At 41.5% G+C, this 26,955-nt stretch overlaps 1 protein-coding gene across 4 annotated transcripts in view; it reads right to left on the bottom strand.

The window, feature by feature from the left end:
- Positions 1–840: 840 nt before the first annotated feature.
- The window catches only part of LOC149461496 (dehydrogenase/reductase SDR family member 4-like), a 35,232-nt gene continuing 9,117 nt past the window's right edge, over positions 841–26,955 (bottom strand). For all 4 annotated transcript variants that reach the window (XM_089678175.1, XM_089678173.1, XM_089678174.1 and 1 more), the window contains 7 exons: positions 20,667–20,844; positions 18,223–18,324; positions 17,203–17,273; positions 15,639–15,690; positions 15,421–15,555; positions 12,739–12,794; positions 841–1,355 (listed from right to left, as the gene is read on the bottom strand). In XM_089678175.1, coding sequence (XP_089534301.1) covers positions 1,241–1,355; positions 12,739–12,794; positions 15,421–15,555; positions 15,639–15,690; positions 17,203–17,273; positions 18,223–18,324; positions 20,667–20,844 — 709 coding nt within the window. In that variant the 3' untranslated portion in view covers positions 841–1,240. The remainder of the gene's footprint in view (positions 1,356–12,738; positions 12,795–15,420; positions 15,556–15,638; positions 15,691–17,202; positions 17,274–18,222; positions 18,325–20,666; positions 20,845–26,955) is intronic.

The following is a 26,955-nucleotide window of genomic DNA, read 5'->3' as shown; positions in this document are numbered from 1 at the left end:
GGAAGTGAACTTACTGATGCTGGGCATTCATACAACATGGAAGGCTGCAGACATCTAGTGGAGGAAAGGAAGTACTGAGGTCAAATTGAAAGAGTACTGCAGCAAAAGCTACTCTTTTCTTTTAATGAGCCATTGTTTTTGCTGAAGCTCTACCTAAAGTTATATCTAAAGCCAAGGCTTTTTTGTTTAATTTTGGCTAGAGTTTAGAAAGGTTAAAAGACCAAAACAGCCACCAGAATTCTAAACAGATGTATGCTTAACCCAGTGAGCAGCAAACTGCAATCCTGCAAATCTAAACCAAATAGCAGGCAGGTTTAGTCATAGGCAGCCTAGTCTCTGACTAGTGTTTGCTGATGGCAGGTAAAGATGACAAATGTTCAACCTATTTAAGAAGCAGCCCACATTAGGATAAAGACATCACAAGGGATCTGTATGGTATCTAACAGTCACCATTTTCATTGTATAAAGACTAGTGGCAGTGACCTGTCAATTCTATTGTGGAAAACACTGGTAACAGTATATTTTAAAAAAGAAACATTCTATCCTCACAGCATAAAGGCAAACTGTTCCCATAGAATGAGAAAGGGTGGAGAACAATAGGGCAAACTCTATTTTATAATATCGGTCTGTACCCAGTGGCCTTGAGGAGAGCATGCACTACTGTATTTGAAACAATGCTCTACTTGCTTTGTACCTCTTGGTCCAATTTTACCAAAATGATCTGGGTCAAGGGTGCCTGTTAGCACAAGCTTCAGCTATGTTCCATTGTATAGGGTAGCAGCCAAGCTCAGAGATTCTTTTTAAACTAAACCTTCATATAGAAAAAAAGAAGTCTAAACATTTTTCTTCATAAAGGTTTTATTAATAAGAAAATACATGATAGATTTCTGAGGTGTGTCTGCCATAAATTTACAAAGGCCAACAATGGTAGCATTAGTAGAATGTGGGTGGGCAGGAGTACACATTAATCAGACATAATTGACATTCTGTAAGTAAACCCTGGTGACATAAATCAGCTTGTCACTTAATCACATACAGGCTGAACGTGGCCTATTGATGTTTTTCTTCAATTCCATCAGTGTTACTGTATGAAGTGGCACCATATTCTCAGGAAATTATTTTCACAATGCAATTACCAAGAGTCCAACTACATGATAAAAAATGGACGTGTAGAAAATTGTAATATTTATTGTTTGGACACGACACGCTGAATGGTGCAACATAAAGATAAATGAATTTTTCATAGACGAGAGTGCCCCCCTCCTGCAACTACTACTGTCTCTCCAGTTATATATGAGGCCTCAGGAGAGCAGAGGAAAGATACTACTCCGGCACACTCTTCCGGCTCCCCGATCCTGCATTGTAAGAAAAGGAAGTTCGTTATTCTGTCATATAATGTTATCATTCATTATCTGCTGACTTTATTGTGTTAACGTTTGGAAAATAAATTGGGTGTCAATACATACACATCTGGTTGTACACAAGACAATTTAATGATTTCATTCTGAAGATGCACACTACGAATAATTAAAAACATGCAAAGCAATCTCAGCATTATACCCTACTACTGGTGCTACAGTGGCTGACAACAACAGGTGTGACATAGCCCTCAACAGGTTCTCTGCTCCAATCATTTCCATGCCATTCACAGTGAGACAACGTTTATCCAGCCAAACTCACTTCATGTACAGAGAAATATAAAATATTAGAGCTGCTATACAAAATCTACAGGAAAGTACACATGGCAGTATTGCTCATAGAAGCTACCATTTTATGGTCAGAACAGAATGCTAAAGCAAGCATTTTATTCACTAGTGGTTTTTTTTTTTGCATTAACCTCTATATCATAAAACTGAATTTGAGATTTGGAATATAACTACACACTAATCCCAAATTCTACAAACACCCCTCTGTGTATGTCTGTCTTATTCTGACACTTATAACTGGTAATAGGGCATTTGACTTGCCTCCTGTGTCCCCAGCTGTGGCTTGTAACAGTTGGCTAATCACTTTCTTATGATGTACCCTTACTTGTTCATTCTGACCAAGGAGCTGGGATTCAGAGATTTATTGTGCTCATTATTCCTGACAGCAGACAGAACGGAGGAGGAGGTGGAGGAGGAGAAGGAAAAAGAAAAGATACAGAGCATTTCAAAACATGCCCAATTAATCTCTTAATACCAATGCACATAGGACCTGCAGCCATGAGCATCAGCAGCCATTTTGAGCCTTCAGTATGGTCTTTGGGTTAGGAGTTCCCGGACACAACTACCTCTAGGTAAATTCCACATGTGAATACCCATTGACAATTTACTGACCATTAGTAAATCTGGCTAGGGACACATTTCCATACCAGTTCCACACATATCTGCCCTATAACTTACATAAGAAAGGCATGTTAACTCCTCCGCACCAAGCGTACACATATACAGTTGTGTTCAAAATAATAGCAGTGTGTTGAAAAAAGTGAATAAAGCTCAAAATCCTTCTAATAGCTTTTATTTCCATACACACAAATGCATTGGGAACACTACACATTCTATTCCAAATCAAAACATGAAGAAAAATATATCAAATTTGTGTTGTTGCTCTAAAAAAATTTAAGAAAAGCGAATATTAGACTGTTCAAAAAAATAGCAGTGTTTGTATTCTTCTTTACAAACTCAAACATTCACTATATAAACTGAAAAATGTTTGAAGATTTTGCTTTCCTTTGAATCACTTAATTAATATTTAGTTGTATAAGCACTGTTTCTGAGAACTGCTGTACATCTGTGTTGCATGGAGTCAACCAACTTCTGGCACCTGTGAACAGGTATTCCAGCCCAGGATGATTGGACTACATTCCACAGTTCTTCTCTATTTCTTGGTTTCTCAGAAACTGCATTTTTGATGTCACCCCACAAGTTTTCTATTGGATTAAGATCCGGGGATTGGGCTGGCCACTCCATAATGTCAATCTTGTTGGTCTGGAACCAAGATGTTGCACGTTTACTGGTGTGTTTGGGGTCGTTGTCTTGTTGGAACACCCATTTCAAGGGCATTTCCTCTTCAGCATAAGGCAGCATGACCTCTTCAAGTATTCTGATGTACAGTTGCAAGAAAAAGTATGTGAACCCCTTGGGATTACGTGGAGTTTTGCATAAATTGGGCATAAAATGTGCTCTGAACGTCATCTAAGTCGCAACAATAGAAGAACACAGTTGGCTGAACATATTACTACACAAACATTAGATGTTGCCATGGTTTAATTGCACATAACATGTAAACATTCACAGTGCAGGGAGGAAAAAGTATGTGAGGCCCTAGCTTAATGACTTCTCCCAGAGCTAATTGGAGCCAGGAGTGAGCCAAACTTAACTCCACTCAGTGTGATGATATTGGAGGTGTTGCTGACAGCTGTCCTGCCCTTAAAAAACACACACCTGTTTTGGGTTTACTGGTTTCAAGAAGCACTGTCTGATGTGAACCATGCCTCGCAGAAAAGAGCTGTCAGAAGACCTACGATCAAGAATTGTTGACTTGCATGAAGTTGGAAAGGGTTTCAAAAGTATCTCCAAAAGCCTTGATGTTCATGTGTCCACGGTAAGACAGACTGTCTACAAATGGAGAAAGTTTAGCACTGTTGCTACTCTCCCTAGGCGTGGTTGTCCTGTAAAAATGACTAAAAGAGCACAGCGCAGAATGCTGCATGAGGTAAAGAAGAATCCCAGAGTGTCAGCTAAAGACCTACAGAAATCTCTGGCACATGCTAACATTTTTGTTGACACATCTACAATAAGGAAAACATTAAACAAGAATGGAGTACATGGGAGGACACCACGGAGGAAGCCACTGCTGTCCAAAAAGAATATTGCAGCACGTTTGAAGTTTGCAAAAGACCACCTTGATGTTCCACAGCACTACTGGCAAAATATACTGTGGACAGATGAAACCAAGACTGAGTTGTTTGGGAAGAACACACAACACTATGTGGGGAGAAAAAAAGGCACAGCACACCAACATCAAAACCTCATCCCCACTGTAAAACATGGTGGAGGGAGCATCATGGTTTGGGGCTGCTTTGCTGCCTCAGGGCCTGGACGGATTGTTGTCATTGATGGGAAAATGAATTCCAGAATTTATCAAGACATTTTGCAGGAAAACATATGACCATCTGTCCGCCAACTGAAGCTCCGCAGAGGATGGGTGATGCAACAGGACAATGACCCAAAGCATACAAGTAATTCAACAAAACAATGGCTGCAACAGCACAGAATACGCCTTCTGGAGTGGACCAGTCAGAGTCCTGACCTCAACCCGATTGAAATGCTGTGGCATGACCTTAAGAGAGCGATTCACACCAGACATCCCAAGAATATTGCTACACTGAAACAGTTTTGTGAAGAGGAGTGGTCCAAAATTACTCCAGATCGTTGTGCAGGTCTGATCTGCAACTATAGGAAACATTTGGTTGAGGTTATTGCTGCCAAAGGAGGGTCAACCAGTTATTAAGTCCAAAGGTTCACATACTTTTTCCTCCCTGCACTGTGAATGTTTGCATGTTATGTGCAATTAAACCATGGCAACATCTAATGTTTGTGTAGTATTATGTTCAGCAGACTGTGTTCTTCTATTGTTGTGACTTAGATGACGTTCAGAGCACATTTTATGCCCAAATCATGCAAAACTCCACGTAATCCCAAGGGGTTCACATACTTTTTCTTGCAACTGTATTCAAACTGATCCATGATCCCTGGTATACGATCAATAGGCCCAACACCGTAGTATGAGAAACATCCCCATATCATGATGCTTGCGCAACCATGCTTCACAATCTTACTTTCATCAGTCCACAAAATGTTGCGCCATTTCTCTTTAGGCCAGTCAATGTGCTCTTTGGCAAATTGTAACCTCTTCAGCTCATCTTTTTTTCAACAGTGGGACTTTGCGGGGGCTTCTTGCTTGGCTTGGCTTTACATAGGCGTCTTCTAATTGTAACAGTACTCACAGGTAACTTTAGACCTTTGATCTTCCTGGAGCTGATTGTTGGCTGAGTCCTTGCCATTTTGGCTATTCTTCTATCCATTTGAATGGTAGTATTTCGCTTTCTTCCACATCTTTCAGGTTTTGGTTGCCATTTTAAAGCATTTGCGATCATTTTAGCTAAGCAGCCTATCATTTTCTGCACTTCTATATATGTTTTCCCCTCTCCAATCAACTTTTTAATCAAGGTACGCTGTTCTTCTGAACAATGTCTGGAACGACCCATTTTCCTCAGAATTTCAGAGAGAAATGCACTGTAACCAGCATGTACAACATTTGCTGCCTTCCTTCCTTAAATAAGGGCAATAATTGCCACCTGTTTTTCAAAAAATGAATGACCTCACTAATAGAACGCCACACTGCTATTATTTTGAACATGCCCCTTTCAATTAGTGATTCAATTACATAGAATCAGCAGCATGCATGTCATGACTGTTGGGTCTGTTGGATTTCTATTACTCTACTACACCTGCTAGTAAATTATTTGCCATGTAGAAATATAATTTCTACCAAAAACAGTGATTGATCAGGTTAGTGATGTCTGACTGCTATTATTTTGAACACAACTGTATGTATCCTCAGAGAGGTGGACTTTTATCTGTGGGGCAACATATATGTGCTACTGTGTTTGTGCTGAGAGCACACTGCACAGCACATTCCCAGCACAGAGAACAAGAGGTCACCGAGATCTTAGGGTCTCCTACTAAGGATCCGGTAACCAGGAGGCTCAGTTCCTGTTCACTTGATCGCTGTGATAACCTCTGACCTGCTAATACAGTGATCAGTCACTGTACAACCCACCACTTTGTTATTTCTCCTCTTGAAGGGAGAAAAAGATAAATTGTATTCTTGCAAGATGAAAAAAGTGTAAACAATAAAATACCTACATCAGGGTTCAACCTGTCAGGGTTAGGGCTAGGATCAAAGGTCATGGTCAGAGTCAAATGTCAGGGTCAGTGTATTTAAGGCTCTGCTCACACCAATGGGTTTTTTAGTGCTTTTTGGAAAAACGCATTAAAGTCCATTTAACATGGTTTCCTATGGAATATGTTTGCATATACTTTTTTTGAGCTGCTGCTTTTTTTAAAAGCAAAAAGCAGCATTTTTGCTACAATAGAGTTCAATGGAGAAGCTGCTGAAATGCATGGTAGTGCGTTTTGCCACGTTTTGCATTTCTATTCTGCCCAGCAACAAAAAAATTCCACTTTAACAGAAAAAAAAAAAAAAGAACTGAACAAGACACAGTAAAAACGTGAAAAAAACACGTGTATAAAAACGCAAAACAAACTGCAAAAAGCACTGGAGAAAGCATCAAATGTAAAATGCATATATGTGAACCAAGCCTTAGGAAGTATTAAAATTATTGTAAACCCTTACATAAACCCAGTGGAGTGACTGGTGAAACACAGAGATGAAAGAAATCCTCCTACATAAGCATGTTTATTTACAGTCTTTTCTTCTCTACATCCATTCAAAGTTCAGAATTTATACAGCTTGTTTGGGCTTCCAAAAAACAGGGGGCAGAGAGCTAAAATTACATTCTGCCGAGCTCAGTGAGAGCTGATTGGAGGGAAGAAACTCTCAGTACAATCGGCAGCGAGACCCATGGTTGATGCTGGAATGGTTATATGTTTTTAAATGTGAGTGCGTATTGTGGCTGTTAAAGTACCGTATTTTTCGCTCCATAAGACACACCTAGATTTTAGAGGACAAAACAAGAAAAAAATTCTGAACCAAAGGACTGCAGACATAGTACAGGAAATGACCACAGACTGCAGATATAGTACAGGAGATGATCTGAGACTGTGGATATGTACAAGAGATGACCAGAGACTGCGGACACGCTACTGGAGATGACCAGAGACTGCGGACATAGTACAGGAGATGACCAGAGACTGGGGACATACTACAGGAGATGACCAGAGACTGCGGACATAGTACAGTAAATGACCAGAGACTGCGGACATAGTACAGTAAATGACCAGAGACTGCGGACATAGTACAGTAGATGACCAGAGACTGTGGACATAGTACAGGAGATGACCAGAGACTGCGGACATAGTACAGGAGATGACCAGAGACTGCGGACATAGTACAAGAGATGACCAGAGACTGCAGACATACTACAGCAGATGACCAGAGACTGCGGACATACTACAGCAGATGACCAGAGACTGCGGACATAGTACAGGAGATTACCAGAAACTGCGGACATAGTACAGGAGATGACCAGAGACTGCGGACAAAGTACAGTAGATGACCAGAGACTGCGGACACAGTACTGGAGTTGACCAGAGACTGCGGACATAGTAAAGGAGATGACCAGAGACTGCGGACATGGTACAGGAGATGATCAGAGACTGCGGACAAGGTACAGGAGATGATCAGAGACTGCGGACAAGGTACAGGAGATGACCAGAGACTGCGGACATAGTACAGGAGATGACCAGAGACTGCGGACATGCTACAGGAGATGACCAGAGACTGGGGACATACTACAGGAGATGACCAGAGACTGCGGACATATTACAGGAGATGAACAGAGACCGCGTACACAGTACAGGAGATGACCAGAGACTGCGGAAACAGTACAGGAGATGACCAGAGACTGCGGACATAGTACAGGAGATGACCAGAGACTGCGGACATAGTACAGGAGATGACCAGAGACTGCGGACATAGTACAGGAGATGACCAGAGACTGCAGACACTGTACAGGAGATGACCAGAGACTGCGGACATAGTACAGCAGATGACCAGAGACTGCGGACATACTACAGCAGATGACCAGAGACTGCGGACATACTACAGGAGATTACCAGAAACTGCGGACATAGTACAGGAGATGACCAGAGACTGCGGACAAAGTACAGTAGATGACAAGAGACTGCGGACACAGTACTGGAGTTGACCAGAGACTGCGGACATAGTAAAGGAGATGACCAGAGACTGCGGACATGGTACAGGAGATGATCAGAGACTGCAGACAAGGTACAGGAGATGATCAGAGACTGCGGACAAGGTACAGGAGATGACCAGAGACTGCGGACATAGTACAGGAGATGACCAGAGACTGCGGACATACTACAGGAGATGACCAGAGACTGGGGACATACTACAGGAGATGACCAGAGACTGCGGACATATTACAGGAGATGAACAGAGACCGCGTACACAGTACAGGAGATGACTAGAGACTGCGAAAACAGTACAGGAGATGACCAGAGACTGCGGACATAGTACAGGAGATGACCAGAGACTGCGGACATAGTACAGGAGATGACCAGAGACTGCGGACATAGTACAGGAGATGACCAGAGACTGCGGACATAGTACAGGAGATGACCAGAGACTGGGGACATACTACAGGAGATGACCAGAGACTGCGGACATATTACAGGAGATGAACAGAGACTGCGTACACAGTACAGGAGATGACCAGAGACTGCGGACACAGTACAGGAGATGACCAGAGACTGCGGACATATTACAGGAGATGAACAGAGACCGCGTACACAGTACAGGAGATGACCAGAGACTGCGAAACCAGTACAGGAGATGACCAGAGACTGCGGACATAGTACAGAAGATGACCAGAGACTGCGGACATAGTACAGGAGATGACCAGAGACTGCGGACATAGTACAGGAGATGAACAGAGACCGCGTACACAGTACAGGAGATGAACAGAGAGTGCGTACACAGTACAGGAGATGACCAGAGACTGCGGACACAGTACAGGAGATGACCAGAGACTGCGGACATACTACAGGAGATGACCAGAGACTGCGGACATAGCACAGGAGATGACCAGAGACTGCGGACATATTACAGGAGATGACCAGAGACCGCGGACACAGTACAGGAGATGACTAGGGACTGCGGACATAGTACAGGAGTTGACCAGAGACTGTGGACATACTACAGGAGATAACCAGAGACTGCGGACACAGTACAGGAGATGACCAGAGACTGTGGACACAGTACAAGAGATGACCAGAGACTGCGGACATACTACAGGAGATGACCAGAGACTGCGGACACAGTACAGGAGATGACAAGAGACTGCGTACATATTATAGGAGACGACCAGAGACTGAAGACCTTCCGCAGAGTTGTCCTCCCCCCTCGCTCCCCGTAGTCTTGTGGGACACGTGACAGGTCCCAGAAGACTACGAGGCCATTCACAAAGTGCATCACTTCTCGTGCATGTGCAGTGTGAAGCCACACGCTGTCACAGCCGGATGCCCACACTGAAGATGCCGGCGCCAGGGAGAGAAGACGGCTGTTGAAAGCAGGATGTCGCTGGACTGAGGAACAGGTAGGACCGAGGAGCAGGTTCTTCTGCACAGTAGAGCCGAGCGGCCGGCCCTGTATTCTAACACGGAGGCTGCAACGGGGGAAAATACCGGGCTGGCCGCTCCATATTCGCTCCATAAGACGCACAGACATTTCCCCCCATTTCTGGAAGGGAAAAAAGTATGTCTTATGGTGCGAAAAATACGGTATATGTTAATAAAGAGTACTGCACTATGGCTTTCTCTTGTTATCTCTCAGAATGGTGGAGATAGAGTTGGAGATAGAGTTGAAGAAATAAAGTCGTCTTTAAAGTGGAGTAACTACCCATGCAATCCATACATACAAAAAAACCAAAACAAATAAGTTCAGAGATTAAGTTATGCGTAATAAAATGGAATGACAAAGGGAAAAAGTATTGAACACATGAAGAAAGGGAGGTGCAAAAAGGCATGGAAAGCCAAGACAACTGCTGAAATCTATCAGTAATTAGAAAGCAATCCTGCCCCTTGTCAGTGCAAATTAATATCAGCTGGTTCTGCCTAAACTGATGGCCTATAAAAAAAAGGTGCCTCATTACCAAGGTGTCACACAGAAACATCTCATGATGGGTAAAAACAAAGAGCTCTCTTAAGACCTTTTGCAACCTTATTGTTGCAAAATATATTTATGGCACTGGTTACAGAAGGTAAAGATTTCTAAACTTCTGAATATTCCAGTGAGCACTGCTGGGGCCATAATCCAGAAGTGGAAAGAACATAATTTCTCTATAAACCGGCCACGACCAGGTGCTCCTTGCAAGATTTCTGAGTAAAAAGAATGATCAGAAGAGTTGTCCAAGAGCCAAGGACCACTTGTGGAGAGCTTCAGAAAGACCTGGAATTACCTGAAGACAATTGTTTCAAAACAATAAGTAATGCACTCAACCGCCATGGCCTGTATGTACGCTCACCACACGAGACTCCATTGCTGGAGAAAAAGCATGTTGAAGCTCGTTCAAAGTTTGCTGCACAACATTTAGACAAGCCTGTGAAATACTGGGAGAACATAGTCTGGTCAGATGAGACCAAAATTGAACTCTGGATGTTATAATACACGCCATGTTTGGAGGTCAAATGGCACTGCACATCACCCCAAAAACACCATACCAACATTTCAGTTTGGAGGTGGGAACATCATGGCGCGGGGCTGTTTTTCAGCATACAGTGCTGGCAAACTTCATATCATTGAAGGAAGGATGAATTGAAAAATGTATCAGGGCATTCTTGATAAAAAAAACCTGCTGCCATCTACCAGGATGATGAAGATGAAACAAGGATGGACATATCAGCAAGACAATGATCCCAAACACAAAGTCAAGGAAACTCTCAATTGTTTCAAAGAAAGAAAATAATGTTGCTAAAATGGCCCAGCCAATCACCTGACTTGAATCCAACAGAAAATCTATGGAAAGAACTAAGGATCAGAGTTCATAGATGAGGCCCACGGAACCTTCAAGATTTGAAGACTGTTTGTGTGGAAGAATGGGCCAAAATCACACCTGAGCAATGCATGGGACTAGTTTCTCCATACAGGAGGCGTCTTGAGGCTGTCATTACCAGCAAAGTATTTTGTACCAAGTATTAAATACATTTCAGTTAGTGTGTTCAATACTTGTTCCCTGTGTTATTCCATTTTGTTAAACATAACTTAATTTCTGAACTTATTTGTTTTGTATTTTTGTATATATGAATTGCATGGGTTGTTATTGACAAGTGGTGAACATTTCATGTCAATAGCACCTTTAGAAACCTATTTACTGAGAAAAATGGTGATGTGTTTAATACTTATTTTACCCACTGTATATTATACATTTTAGAAAATTACTATTTTGTGCCAGCTTTTCTTTGATAATAAAAAATTAGAGTATATCTATTAACATTTACCATCAAATTAAAGTCCAATTTGTCCTGAAAAAACAAGGTATAATTCATTTGGAAACCCTAAGTAGCTGCGATGATATGAACAGTATTACTAACACACGTGAAAGTTGCAAAACTAACTTCAGGCATTAAGATTTGTTTTACCTTTTGTCATGTAAGGGTTAATAAAAATGACTTTAGGGGCAGTTTACCCCCTCCCCCTAAAATCTTGCTACCCTAGATCCAGGCCTTCCACTGGAGGCACCTAATGAGTTAGTTCACCTGTACAGAAAAAAATGTAGAGGTATACTAACACTGGACATCCTCCCCCACCCCCCTGGTCCCTGCTTATTTACCTCCGGGATTGACGAGCTGTCAGAAACTCCGCAGCCACTCCAGTGGTCCAGAGACTTGAAATCCCCACTCTTCTCAATCAGAAATCCAGAACGGACCACATGCATTAACTGGCCTTGCTCATGAGTGCACCTTTACTGACAGCTGTCTATAATGCCCAGTTGACAGTTCCTAATAAACACACTTTGATAAATGAGGTCCATGACATCTGTGCTCACTTTGCTTGTACAGTGATATGCACAGGTGTTTTGAAGATCAATAAGGATCGGAAAAAAGTTTTTGTGCATCTGATCAAAGAGTAACTCCAATTTTGTTGAGAAAAAAAACATTCCCCTCTGAGTGAGGGTGGGATAGCTGTTTGTTTATATCCATGTGCAAAGTGAATCTGTTTAGGATTGATTTTAAAATTATCTATCAGCTGCCGCACCTGTACAGCTCTAATGAGGAAAATTGCAGGGTCTGCATCTCTCTGAACATGGGGATCTAATCTCACCAAAAATGACATTTTTGCTGCAGGGGATTCCCAAAATCTGACTTTTATCTTAGTGCACACTTTTGGGAAAATTAATGAGCCAATCACACAAGCAGGAAATTATATCTCTGGGGGTGTTGTGTACACATCTGTGTACAGAATGCCTCTAGGCTGCAATATTGCATTGCATTTTACAGAAAATTAAATCGCTGCAGATTGAAAATTTAAGGTCATTTTAAAAACATTCAATTACAATATGACTTATGCCACAATTGTATAACACTATATATATATATTTTTTTTTTATTTCAAATTTGTTCCCACAAAAGTGGAGCTACCCACTAAGTATGACTCTAAAAGGCCCAAACTGAGAAATGGTACCACTGCAGTGTACTTATAATCACCATCAGAGTGACTTGTAGAAGCTTTATGTTTACACGTTGCATAGTAAATTTCACACAATACACCTACACACTGTCCAGTCATTTGATTAGAATACCATATATCACAACAAATAACACACAAAAGACAGCGTCATGCAGATACAGTATAAGGTGAAAAAGAAATGACTTGTACAATATTAATTACATTTCAGTGAGGTTTTGCTGAAAACTATTGTGATGTGCTCTCCTTCAGATTGAAACACACATATGGCTATGGCATAGTACATTTACATGCTGCAATGCTTACCTGCTAATACCTAGAGCAGTTGTTAGTTGATCCAAGCTAGATTTGTTCTGCCATAGCTGTGGAAAGAAAAACATTTCTCAGTACCTACCCCAAGCACTTTAAAGTAGAACTATGGTCTCCCAATAAAAAATATGTGCTGCAGCACTTAAATATAAGTACATCTGCATTTAAAGCTTTCTCTAAAGGCTTGTTCACATCAGGTGTGGTGCGGGAACGCATGCAAAATCACGCTGCCTTCTGCAGATGTGCGGGTGTGATTAATTCTTAATGACACCCCCAAACGTCTGGAAAACGTGCGTGCCTTTGTGGCCACAAAAAATGGATGGTAACGCAGTACCATGCAGTGCAATTTAAAATATCGAATATGCAGGACTTTTTGTACATTCCTACACATTGGGCAGCCCACTAAAATTAACTGACTGCCCTAAATGCACTGGGCAGGAATGCGCAAAAACTACGTGATCAGGTGCACCTTTATTAGTCCCACTACAAAGTCCCATAAATGCCTGTTGATCCTTCCAGTGAAGTCAACTAATGATATGTTGCCGGAGGTTTGGCTAACAGCATTGTCACTGCTTATTCACAAGTGGCCACACCTAATCCTGTCCACGGTGTTCTGGATTAGAATCATAGAGTGTTGGCAGAAGACCAAGTGGTCCACCGCACACCGATCAGCCATAACTTTATAACCACCCACCTAATATTAAGTAGGTTCCCTTTCTGTCACCGAAACAGTCCTGACCCATCATGGCATGGACTCCTCTAGACCTCTGAAGGTATTCTTTGGTATCTGGCACCAAGCCACCAGTAGCAGATCTTAACTTGCAAGGCGGGGTCTCCATGGATCAGATTTGTTTTTCCAGCACATCCCACAGATGCTCGGTGGATTGAAATTTATAGAATTTGGAGGCCAAGTCTATATCTCAAACAGGAATACCAATTCTATGATGGGATGTACTTGGTCAGCAACAATGTTTAGGTATGTGGTACGTGTCAAAATAACACCCACATGAATGGCAGGATTAACGTTTCCCAGGGAAACCTTACCCAAAGCATCACACTGCCTTCGCTGTCTTTCCTTCCTTCTATACTGCATCCTAGTGCCATCTCTTCCGCAGGTAAGTGACACACACACCCAGTCATCCACATGATGTAAAAGAAAAGTGACACCCTGACCGGTTTGTGGCTACGCAACCCATACACATTTTTTTTTTCTGCTTTCAACACATCAACTTCATGGATGACGTGCTTACTTGCTGCCTAATATATCCCACTGACTTTTTGTAATGAGATAATAAAAGTTATTCACTTTACCTGTCAGTGATCTTAATGTTATGCCTGATCAGTGTACAATATACAGTTTTATATATATATATATATATATATATATATATATATATATATATATATATATATACAGTGAGGAACAGAAGTATTTGAACACCCTGCGATTTTGCAAGTTCTCCCACTTTGAAATCATGGAGGGGTCTGAAATTCACATTGTAGGTGCATTCCCACTCTGAGAGACAGAATTTAAAAAAAAATTCAGGAAATCACATTGTATGATTTTTAAAGAATTTATTTGTCTTAATTTATTTAAGACAAATTTTATTTGACGAATTTATTTGTACTATCTCTGCTGGTAGTCTATTTCAAGCATCAACTATGCTCTCAGTAAAATAAATTAGATGTATTGCCTGGAAAAGTGCCTGGAAAAGGGAGCATGTAAGACACAAATGAGGAAAGACTTGGCTCAGTCACAGAAGGTAAGTATTTTTGACTTACCTGTAACATCTATTTCTTGGAGCACAATACAAGACACAGACTTCGTTTTTCATAGACCCTGGGTTACTATTCAGCCACCTTCAGGTGATTGGACACTTTTTGGGACAGCTCATATAACTCCGTTTTGTAGCAAGCCATAAGATGAACCTCCAAAACAGAGGGTGGGGGTGGCCCATGTACTCCATGAAAAGGATTTTTACAGGTAAGGCAAAAATCTTCATATCTTAATAGTACAGAACACAGGCTCCTTTAATCTTGGAATGTGGGGTGACAGAAAACAATATAACAGAGTGGTGGGAAACAAAACAACAATAACATAAATCTAGAGATCATACGCTAGAAATCTGCACCCAGTTAAGAGGTTGTGCAATTCTGTTTGCCAGTGTCCAATTACCTGAAGGTTTATGATTAAAAGAGCTTGTGTCCTGTACTGTATGATTAGGAAAATAAAGTCTTTTTGTTTACTCTCCGAGGATTGTACATCACATACGATCTGGACTTGGTACTTTTTTAGACTGTTAAACAAAAGCAACTAGTTGTTTAAAGTGTTGGTGCACACATCTGACATTACACCTCAACTCTGAGCTGGAAATCTTTCCAGATGACTCCACCAAATGAAAAACGTTACCGATCAGAAATATGACATTGAAATTGTTTAATGGTCCCATGTGCAGGAACATACTTTTCAAAAGGAATACATCTTGTCTCTCTTTCATATGCTTACCACAAGATGCTGTCATTCATAATTATATAACTAAGCATCACAGAAAGTTATTTTGGCAGAAAAATTAATATTATGCGGTTGAGCCCTTTAGAATAATCATGCTGTATATGAGACCTGTACAATCAAACAGGTTGCCCACAATTGCTACAAACCACTTTAATAAGGAGACTCACAGCTGAACTGAACTTGGTGCGAATGAGCCCAGGTGCAAGGCAGTTCACTCGGATGTTTAGCGGTGACAACTCCGGTGCAAGAGCTTTGGAAAGGCCAAGCAGTGCAGTCTTACTGACGCTGTATGGGCCCAGAGCCTAGGAGGACATTAACAGAAACATAAGAGTAGGACAGCAATACTGAAAGACCAAAAAAAAGAATGCTAAGATGATTTACTTACAGGAAATGGTGTAAATCCAGCCACAGAAGAAACGATCACAATACTGCCACCTCTGTGGAAAGGGAAGAAAAGTTACTACAGAAAGATACAAAGAATCTTTCAGTTTCGGTTTATTATGATATGTAACTTTAGGTGAACAATGTTTGGTATAACAAGTAGAAAAGTAGAAGATAAGTAGTCCTTTTCGGGGAAAAGGATGAGAAGTCCCTGTACCGTTGCTGAAGCACAGTGCTGTATACTGTACGTAGCTGATGCTACAGGCAATTTATGCAGCGCTGACAGACACTGCATTGATTGGTAAAGGAAATAGCTCATTTGGACTTCTTTAAAGTTGTAGATTTTGTGAAATTAGGTTTTAAAGAGGAATTAAAGTCCTGCTGTAAATAACTGTGAGCACACACGCTCATATATTGCAGAATATGTGCCAGATTGGTCTGGGATTCATCTAGAACACTAAAGAGGAACACTAACTTGAAGCACAAACACCTGCCATTGCCTGCTATGCAATACCAGCAGCAGTCAATGATTTAAACTTTTGTGTAAAAGAGATCAGCTCGGTGTGCTAATACTAAAAAAAAATAATTTCTATGTATGAATTGTAACTATATATTAACTTGGGGCAGCCATAATTGCCCATTATATATTTAGGCTCTGCTTCCTGCTTTGACATTTAACACAATGGTCATGTTTTAATCCATCTACTAAATGCAAGTTTGAGTCATAAAATATGTAATACAATACAAAAAATATGAAAGAACGAGCATTTAAATGGAGAAATTCACCTAAAAAAGTACCTCAAACAGTTATCACTAAAACGTACTATAAATTTTCTTTAATTGCATTATAAAATATCACCTTGGCACTCAGTAGAGTAGAAATACTTTGACCCGTGTACAACAGTTACAGACTGCCTTGCACAGCCATATAATTTTAAAGGATAAGTTCACTTTTGTAAAAAAAATAATAAAGGCATATTTTTTACAGGTTAAAAAAAAAGTGGATTTATAATTTTTTTTTTCTTAGGGGCCTGCAGAGCATTGCACCCATGATCAGCAGATTGCAGGTGCAATGTCAGGCTCCTGCAAACACTCAGTACAGCTGTCTACCTGTACCCCTAATATGGGCAGACATTTACTGTCCAGGAAGAATCAATGAACTACGAGACTTGCAGTTTATTGAGAACTACATGCTGTTTGCTGTGCTGGCGGATAGGACTTGTAGATCATTCATTCACAGAACTCAATGATTGAATGATGCTGCTGTGTGGGCAGAGCCCCGCACAGTCACACTGTTTTTAAATTGTGACAGCTGGTGCGGGGATAGGATCCCCCCCCCCAATGTCACAATAGGGGATCAGAGGGGGGTGTGGGGTTGCTGCTTTAGCTCTGGATACGAGTGTAAATGTGTAAATGTAACATGTTTCTAAAAGTGAACGTAGCCCTTTAAAAGGTTTCCAAAGTGGGTATTTGGTCAAAGAGATTTGTAAAATATTGTAATGTCCCTCATGAGTGTTTGCTGCTAAGAGGTCAATAGCCCAGTGAACACCCTCTTCCCCAAGTCTCACCCTCTTTCCTGCATTTTGGGCACCACAAGTTTCACCAGAAGGAATGCAGCTTTAACATTTATATCTAAAATCTGAGAAGAAAACGAGTGTGAATTTTGTAACATCACAAGTATAGCAAAAAGTATAGCAAAAATCATTTTGAAATAAAAGAAAATTAGGTGTTTTATATTTATGTTGGTGGATTTCTGTTGAATGTACTTTCTTCCTTCCATGAATGTAGGTCATAAAGAAAACTTGAACATTTACTTGCTTCAATATATTCAGTGAAAAGAAGGGGGCGCAAAAATTAAACCACAGTCCAAGACATGGTTTGGGTCCTGGTCAGCTCGGTGTACCTAATGGAGAGATCGGCAATGGCCATCTAATGACTGTTCAGAGGACAGCAGAGACTCATTTTTGCTGCCATAACCTTCCCAGGGAGTGTGGTCATACAAACCTGGGACTGTTAGTTCTGCTAATAAAGAAATGTCCTATAAAATTCAATTATAGATACTGAGTATTTTCATAAAAAGTGTGTAGACGATTCAGGTCCCTGTCTACTAACATAGTGCAGTGTCAGTCTCTCTCAGTCTATTGTCCCGCTCTTGATTACAGTTCTGGCAGATGAAATCTTTTCAACAGGAAATAATGGTACACGTGTCGAAAGGAGAAGGAGCAACCTCTGGTTAAGATGCAGTGAATAAAAACTGAAATTTTATAAAGAGGAGTCAGTTGAGGGTGTTAATTTACTTCTCCTTTATGTGTAATGCAGTTTGAAACCAGCTACTGACTGTTAATCTAGTTGATGTTCTGGAAACAATAAACCATTAGTTCACTGAAAAGTCTGATACCTACAGCAGCTCATTAGAGTTAATTTTGCACTAGTTTGACCCGAATAAAGTAAATTGTGACGTGTGGCATTTTTTTTTGCAGTTTGCAGTTACAGCTTTTCTTTTTGCACCGTTCATTGAATAGGTCTGCAGATGTAAGAATATGCAAGGTGCTTTATGCAGATCTGTGTGGGTTTACATATTGACTTACCTTATCCCAAACCTCATCAGTAGAGTCCAGGATATTTCCAAAAAAAGGGTTAACTGCAGCATTAGAAACAAGAATATCAACCCCTCCAAATTTCTGGACAGCCTAGAAAATAAATTATGTCAACACAGCGTTTCCTTTAGAAAGCCTGCCAGAAACATATGTGAAAAAGTCCATTAGAAAATAATATCATTGAGTTAGATGTCCGGGTCTCCCACCTTGTGAAAGCATAAATCAGTCTGTGAACTGTAATAACTAATGGAACAATGTTTTTTTTTGCTGTTTTATTATGTTTTCAAATTGTCATGTATTAAATGTGCATTTGTAAAGCAGATATAAAACAGCAAAGGATTCCCATGGCACTATGGGTTATCTGCCTGCTTGGAGGCTCAGCTTGTCTAATTGAAACATCATTCCAATCAGGGATGTATCACTGCTGATGACTCATCCACTTTGGACTGTACAATTACAGTGTATTTTACCCCAACATTTCATAATCCTGATATGTGTCTTTTGTACAATGTACTTGTATGAAAAAGTTAAAAAAAAAAGGTATTTATAATGTTTTCAAAAATATATACTTAAATGTCTTGCTTTGCATTTCTATATTAAACTGAATGGGTACAAGGTAAAGGTTCACATGTGCTGTAAGCATGAGCTATTGAGAACTGCAAAGAAAAAAGTAGAGTGAAGGTTTTTTTTTTAGTCCTGATCATTAAAAAAAAAAGAAAATATGTACAAAATAATTGTACATTCTTATTTACGTTCAGCAGTTTTTTATTCTTTCTTTAACAGCTTCCCGTCCATCCTATATCAGTAATACTGCTACATGGCAGCACAAGTGTGCAAAATCACACATATATATATATGTTTGTGTGTGATTTCGGATTTCCGGGTAGGGAGCGCATGAGCCGCGCACGTGACCTACCTGCTCCTCTGTTCGCAGCTTCAGCTGTCAATCACCGGGTCCCCGGCCAATTAGTGATCAGCACCCAGTGATCGAGGAGCATTACCGATGGAGGGAGAGAACTGTAAGTAAACAATACAGTTCTCTCTCCCGTCAGTTCCTGCAAACTGCTATGCATGGCTTTGCATAGCACAGCCATCCAAAGCAGTGTGCTTACAGTGAAGCGCTAACACAGCACACAGTAAAACAGCACATAGTTAACTCTTTGATCGCCCCACATGTTAACCCCTTCCTGCCCAGTGCCATTAATACAGTGTCAGTGCTTTTTATTAGCACTGATCACTGTATTGGTGTCACTGGGGATGTCAGTGACACCAGGTCAGTTCCCCCCAGTGTTAGAATACCCACCGCAGTCCCACTATAAGTCGCTGATTGCCCCCATTACTAGTAAACATAAAATAAAAAAATAAAAATGCCAGTATATATATACCGCCATTTGTAAACGCTATAACTTTCACATAAACCAATTAATTTAAACGTATTGGGATGATTTTTTTTAGCAAAGACATGTCACAGAATACATTTTGGCCTAAATTTATGACGAAATTTTATTTTTTAAAAAAATTTTCTGGACACGTTTAATAGCAAAAGTTAAAAATTTCGTTTTTTTTACTCACAATTGTCTGTCTTTTTTTTTTTTAACAGCGCAAAAAATAAAACCGCACAGGCAATCAAATATCACCAAAAGAAAGCTCTATTTGTGGGGGGAAAAAAAAGGATGTAAATTTAATTTGGGTGCAGCGTTGCATGACCGCGCAATTGTCAGTTAAAACAACGCAGCGCCATAACACAAAAAAAATGGCCTGGTCATGAAGGGGGGTAAATCCTCTGGAGGACAAGTGGATAAAATGTAGTACATGCTGTTTTGGCTTGTGGTTTATTTTATAGCTATAAAAGAAAAAAGGAATTCTGTCCTTTGCTTTGAGTAAGGGCCCTTTCACATGAGCGTTTTCCGTTCCGATCAGCAGGGGATCTATGAGCTGACCCCTAATTGGAGCAGAGCGCGGCGGACGACAGGTCTGTGTCCAGTTTATGCAGAGCAGACATGGACAGAACCTGCTCTGCTGTATGGGTGGCTGGGAGTAAACAGTCTCCGCTGTCGGTTCATACCCACCTGCCTCCAATCCTGTCTGTCCGAATGGAAGACACAGTCGTCTTCAATTTTTCTGTGGGTTTGATTGGACCTGGAGGTAGGCAGGTGTAAATGGTCACAAGTTTGTTTAAACCCACCAGTCCATAGGAATGCTTGGACCTTCCAATCAGGTCCACCTAAAAAACTGACAGGCTACCTGGTCAAATCGCCTGTGTGAAATGGCCCTAATTCTCCCTTTTTTTTATCAGATTTATTTTAAATGACTTATCACCACCATATGATTACCTCATGATTATCTGCTCACCTTTAACTATCCTTACAACAATCCTTATTAACTACTTTTGTCAAAAGAACTGTTGAGTGTTAAAAAAAATACAAAGCTCTTACCGTGTTCACTAGTCTTTCTCGGTCCTCACTCCGACCCACATGACAGACTGTTCCTTCAACATCTAGTCCTTGTTCTTTCAACTCTCTCACGGCTTTATCAACATTTTGTTGCTTCCGGCTGCTAATCAAAACTCGTGCTCCATCCTGAGCAAGCTTCTGCGCAATAGCCAAACCAATCCTGAGGAGGAGGAGGCACTTCATGTCATTTGGTCTAATATCTTGAGGTTTATTTTCAAGAATAGATTTTTCACGAACATAAATACTGTAAATTCATTAGGCCAATGCACTAACCTTAGGTTTTTAAAAAAGCACACATCTCAAAATTTACCGGTACAAGAAAAATCAGGCACTAACTGGATTTTGCATGATGCTTACAAATACAGTGCCTAAGATGGACTATTAGTTCAAGCAGGGGAAAATCATAGGGGTCATATAATAAGTAACAATTATGTTCAGGATTTCCGATCCATGGCCTCTTATTTATAAATGATATGGATCACTGGTGTCGATACTTTAGATGCATACACTTAGTAATTGGCCAACAGTGTGTATGGGCATCTTTAGTCATACAGTTATTTACTCTTTAAATTATGGGGATGGTTTCCCCTTTTGTGAATGTCAGATGGTCAAACCAGTTTTGCCATTTTACACATTTTGAACTTTACAGACTTAGATTCTTAGCAGAGCGTAATTCCATATCTCTTATCATTCCTACAAGGCACCTTGAGGGGTTACAAATATTGAGGATGGAAAATATATCAGGCATTCTGCCAGTTTAGACCATAAGGGTCTGATTTTGACACAATTTTGACATACCGTATTTGCCGGCGTATAAGACGACTGGGCGTATAAGACGACCCCCCTACTTTTCCTGCTAAAATTTAGTGTTTGAGCTATACTCGCCGTATAAGACTACCCCTCTTCCAATGCACACCAGTGGCAGGAATAGTGCCCCATCATTGGTATCAGTGGCAGGAATAGTGCCCCATCATTGGTATCAGTGGCAGGAATAGTGCCCCATCATTGGTATCAGTGGCAGGAATAGTGCCCCATCATTGGTATCAGTGGCAGGAATAGTGCCCCATCATTGGTATCAGTGGCAGGAATAGTGCCCCATCATTGGTATCAGTGGCAGGAATAGTGCCCCATCATTAGTATCAGTGGGGGGAATAGTGCCCCATCATTAGTATCAGTGGGAGGAATAGTGCCCCATCATTGGTATCAGTGGCAGGAATAGTGCCCCATCATTAGTATCAGTGGGAGGAATAGTGCCCCATCATTGGTATCAGTGGGGGGAATAGTGCCCCATCATTGGTATCAGTGGCAGGAATAGTGCCCCATCATTAGTATCAGTGGGAGGAATAGTGCCCCATCATTGGTATCAGTGGGGGGAATAGTGCCCCATCATTGGTGTCAGTGGGAGGAATGGTGTCCCAACATTGGTGTCAGTGGGAGGAATGGTGTCCCATCATTGGTGTCAGTGGGGGGTGGAATAGTGCCCCATCATTGGTGTCAGTGGGGGGGGGGGGGGGAATAGTGCCCCATCGTTGATGTCAGTGGGGGGGAGGAATAGTGCCCCATCGTTGGTGTCAGTGGGGGGGAGGAATAGTGCCCCATCATTGGTGTCAGTGGGGGGGAGGAATAGTGCCCCATCATTGGTGTCAGTGGGAGGAATAGTGCCCCATCGTTGGTGTCAGTGGGAGGAATAGTGCTCCATCATTGGTATCAGTGACACCAATGATGGGGCACTATTCCTCCCACTGACACTTGCTGACCCTGTTCTCGTATGGTGCTGCTGCAGCCAGCATATGTGGTTGCAGCAGCACCTCTACACTGACCACTTACCTGCTGGTCCTGCACTCGATTTTCGCGGGGCCGCTCGGCTCCACCCCCTCGCCGGTGATTGGCCGCCTGTGTGCCTTTCCTGAGCTACAGTTCTGGCGTCCAATCACTGGTGAGGAGGCGGAGCCGAGCAGCCGCACGAACATCCAGTGACTGAACTGAAGGCGCAGCCGCGCTTCCTGGACCGGATCGTCGTGGGACCGGAACCAGGTAAGAAACAGCCGCTGCCCACCCCTGTACTTAGTGTCCCTTCCATTGGGGGAAGGGGGGGGGCGGCGGCGGCAACGCGCCGCCCCCCTAAAAAGTGTCAGTATGCCGTATACCGGCGTATAAGACGACCCCCGACTTTTGAGAAGATTTTTAAGGGGTAAAAAGTCGTCTTATACGCCGGCAAATACGGTATGTATAAGATCCCCTTCCTCTTTTTGGCATTTATGGCACAACTGTGTGGTTCCATTTACCCACTCTGAATAGCCTATCTGGTGTGAAATATACTCTGTGGAAGTATCTAGGGTGTATGAGTTAGTCTTTGGCTTATATGACAGTGAAGTAACAGGAATAATCAAATTCTTATCAATCATGATCAGTAAAATCTGGGATATCTATGTACCACTGATCCTTAACACATCGTATTTTAGAGTTGTTTGATTGCATGAGGGTGGAATAATACCTAGATATCAATTTTGCATGACTGGGAGGGAGTAACATGTTTTCAGTAGGAGATGTTTGTAATGTCATATTTAATGAATCATATTGTCCACTGGCTGACATATACAGAAGGTATTTGAAGTAGAAAGGGTAGGGTAATTTAAGTACACAAGTGCCCTGATCATACAATTGGTGTAGATGTTTTAGGCCAACTACAGCTCATACATGAATATTCATGTTGCCGTGCAAGCTGGGGTTCTGACATATGGGAGTTTCTGGGCAAGAAAGACTGAGCAAGCAGTAACAAAGAATATTCTTGTGTATTTAAGAGTAAATCGTGTCTCACGTAAGGTAACTAAACCTGCCTCAGTGACGGTGGTTGCATTGTTTAGATCTGGAAACATCCACCAATTCTTATACACAGGTTGAGAGGCACAGTAATAAATATGCAGATTGGGTAATGCCAAACCATCCTTTAAAATTCGCAGTTGTAACATAAACGGCGAGAATCAGAGAGGTGGGGGAAGCTAAACTCCAGTGAGGTAATTAAAGTGCCAATCCCTTGAAACTTGCTGTTAGGTACGTAGACAAGGGAGTTGGAAGGTATAGTTTAGAATTGAAAGGGGTTGCGAACCTTTAAATATAACTAGTGAAGTGAATAGCCTCAGGAGATACACAGAAGAAACAAAACATCCTATATAAGTTGTACATGCTTATCTGCAGTCTCTTCTCTACATCCATTCAAAGTTCAAAGTTTATAAAGAGTGTCTGAGATTTCAAAAAACAGGGGGAGGGCAACAGAAATGACACACTGCAGAGCTCAGTGAGGAGAGCTTTGATAGCTGATTAGAGGGAAGAGACACACCCCACTTCACACAGCACACAAGAACAGAACTGTTTAATCAGAGGCTGTATGCTAGAGATCCCCCCTCACCTATTTTCTCTTAGTGTCAGGAAAACTTGTCAAAAATTATTCATGTTGATAACAGAGCAACAGACAGAAATGACACTTAGCGCTCTGGATTGAGACAAGTACACACTATAGAGGGATATGCTTTGTTTGTATTTCATGCCTGAGGTTTACAACCACTTTAAGGAGGAAGGTCATTTTGAACACATTTATTTTATGTAGGAGGTTAAAAGGCAACATGTTCCATATAGGATTTCTGTCTCTTAAGTGTGTTTAAGGGGATTCAAGTGTATTTTCTATGTATTTGAATAATGGTGGTTGAACAGAAGTGTGCAACCAATGTCAAGGCCCAACTCTGTGCTGTGATCAACTGCAAAATATAGATTTTCCCCTATTTACCAGTCAATGAGTATGTGCCAAACGCTTTGAATAAATCTTGACATATTTTTATAGAACACATAAGGCTAGTCAAATATATTAGCATATTGTCAGCACAGAGTGACACTGGCTTCTCAGAAGAGCCAATAACGAGTCTCTGGATTAGCAGGGTCTTCCTGATCAGCTCTGCAGGCGGCAAAATGGCCAGGGCAAATAGGAAGGGAGACAAGGGACAGCCCTGTCACATACCTTTTTGTTTGGAGAATGGATCAGTGACCATATTGTGTGGGCAGTTGGGTTATTATATAATATCTATATGGAATTTATAAATATAGGACTGGAACTGAATTTACACAAGGTTTGTATCATGAGCAGAGTCAAATGCTTTAGGCTTGTCCAATGTTAGGACAACTCTGGGTCTAGAAGAGTCGTGAACTTTGTACATTGGTAAAGAGTGTTTTGATATATTTATTTGTTGCTCTTCCAGGTATAAACCTTTTTGTTTGGTCTGAGTTGATAAGAGTTGGGCTTTACTGCATTTAATCTGTGTGATAATATTCTAAGATTTTTGTTCAGAGTTAATATGCAATACTGTCCTATAAGATTCACAGTGTAAAGGATCTTTTTTAGATTTGCTTATTAAGATTTGGGCTTTGCACAGCTAAGGTGGGAAGATACCTATTTTATGTACATGTTCAAAAAGATCAATTAGATGGGAAGATAATTTGGAGTTTATAAGTACCATACTATTCCACAGAATATCCATCAAAGTCCAGGATTTTATGCTTTAGAAATGAAGTTACAGTTGATATACAAGTGCCACATACTGCCGTTATATTACTTGTGATTAGGTGACTCAGTTATGACCTCTGAGATCCAGCACTGATCAGTCTCTGGAAGAGTGGAAAAAATTTGTTTCTTTATCATACATCAAGGGACACAGAGCAGGCTATTCATTTCAGGCTGCAAAGCAACAAATTGTGGTTATTTTAAAGGGGGTGATTCTTTTCTATAGCCAGTGTACATATAATTATGGCTCCAAGTGTCATTCCAGGTGGAGGGGAACTCCTATGGGCTCTTTCGATTGTGAGCAGGTTAGAGAAGGATTGCTCACGCACAGATTCCATAAATCAATTTCCAATAATGGATTCAGAATTTCTCCCTTCTATGCCTTAAGAACAGGCATCACCAAATTGCAGACCGTGGTCCGGATCCTGACCCAGAAACATTCCTTTCTGGACTGCAGCCTCTCCAAATAGTTGCCTGACTGTCCTCCTCCCGCCACCGGCTCGCCCGCCCACCACTGCCGCTATTGTCCTCAAGGAAGGGCACAATGTTTGAGGTGCAGCAAGTCTGTCTCTTTCATAACATTGCAGCACTGCCCTCTTGCTCCTCCCCTTCCCACACAGTCCTACCTTATTCACACAAAACGGGAAGCACGGCAGGTTTGGACATAGGGCGGGAATTTTCATGTTAGGAAGCGATTGACTGGTTGTGGGTGATTGATTGCTAGGCAGCGGGGTGGTCCAAGCAATCATTCACCCGCCTTTAACATGAAATGCACCACCCTATATCCAGACCTGGCATGCTTGCCACCTTGTGTGACTAAGGTAGGACACTGTGGGGAGGGGGAGTACTGCGATGTTATGAAGGGACAGGAATCTGTAATATACAGGAAGGACTGTGATGGGGCGATCTGTGATGAGGAGGGGTCTTTTATGAGGGGTGGCTGTGATTGGGTGGGATGTGTGACGAGGGGGATCTGTGATGGAGGGTATCTGTCATGAGGAGTCTGTGATGGAGGGGTATCTGTGGTGAGGAGTCTGTGATGGAAGGTATCTGTGATGAGGGATTTGTAATGAGGGGGATCTGTAATAAGGGAGATGTGCATGGGAAGTTGTGATGTGAAGGATCTGAGTCATAGCACTAACATGACACTCAGACCTCTGGTAGAGGAAGAAAATTTTACTGACCGGACCCCCGTGAATTTTAATTCAGTACCCCTGCTTTAGGAGGTCCTCTTAGTCATAGAGTTTTTCCGAACAGCGTGTCAAGTGCTGTTTGGTGATTCTGAGATCATACAATGGACTTTGCCCTCCAGATCACCAATTCTTTGCACAGTTTCTAATATGATGTATATTTTGTTTAAACAGGGAAATATCAATATGTACAGTTTCTATTTCTGAATGGGAGATGTTTAACAATTATGGATGATGGATGACTTCCATTATCCAGGAAAGTGAAAGGCTCTGTTGCTGCGTCTGATTACCTTTGGATACTTTCTCTCAGCTGAAGGAACACATGTGAGTATGGTGCCAAGATATCCGTCTCTAGTGAGAATACCGGCGCCGGGTCACATGTGCTTATGACATGAACACCATCTTCTTCTGTTCTGGTGCAAATTCAGCCAGGCAGCATTGCGTTGCCCTATTTCACTATGGCAGCTGATGCGGGAGTGCAACACAACTAGGGATCAGCAGAGTAGCTGAGGGATGGACCAGCACGTTGCCT

This window comes from Staurois parvus, unplaced genomic scaffold (assembly GCF_062004578.1).
Source record: "Staurois parvus isolate SC_StPar_1 unplaced genomic scaffold, SC_StPar_1.0 ptg000199l, whole genome shotgun sequence".
Lineage (NCBI taxonomy): Eukaryota > Metazoa > Chordata > Amphibia > Anura > Ranidae > Staurois > Staurois parvus.
The sequence above is the reverse complement of the archived record's forward strand: the minus strand, read 5'-3'. Positions and strand labels throughout refer to the sequence as shown.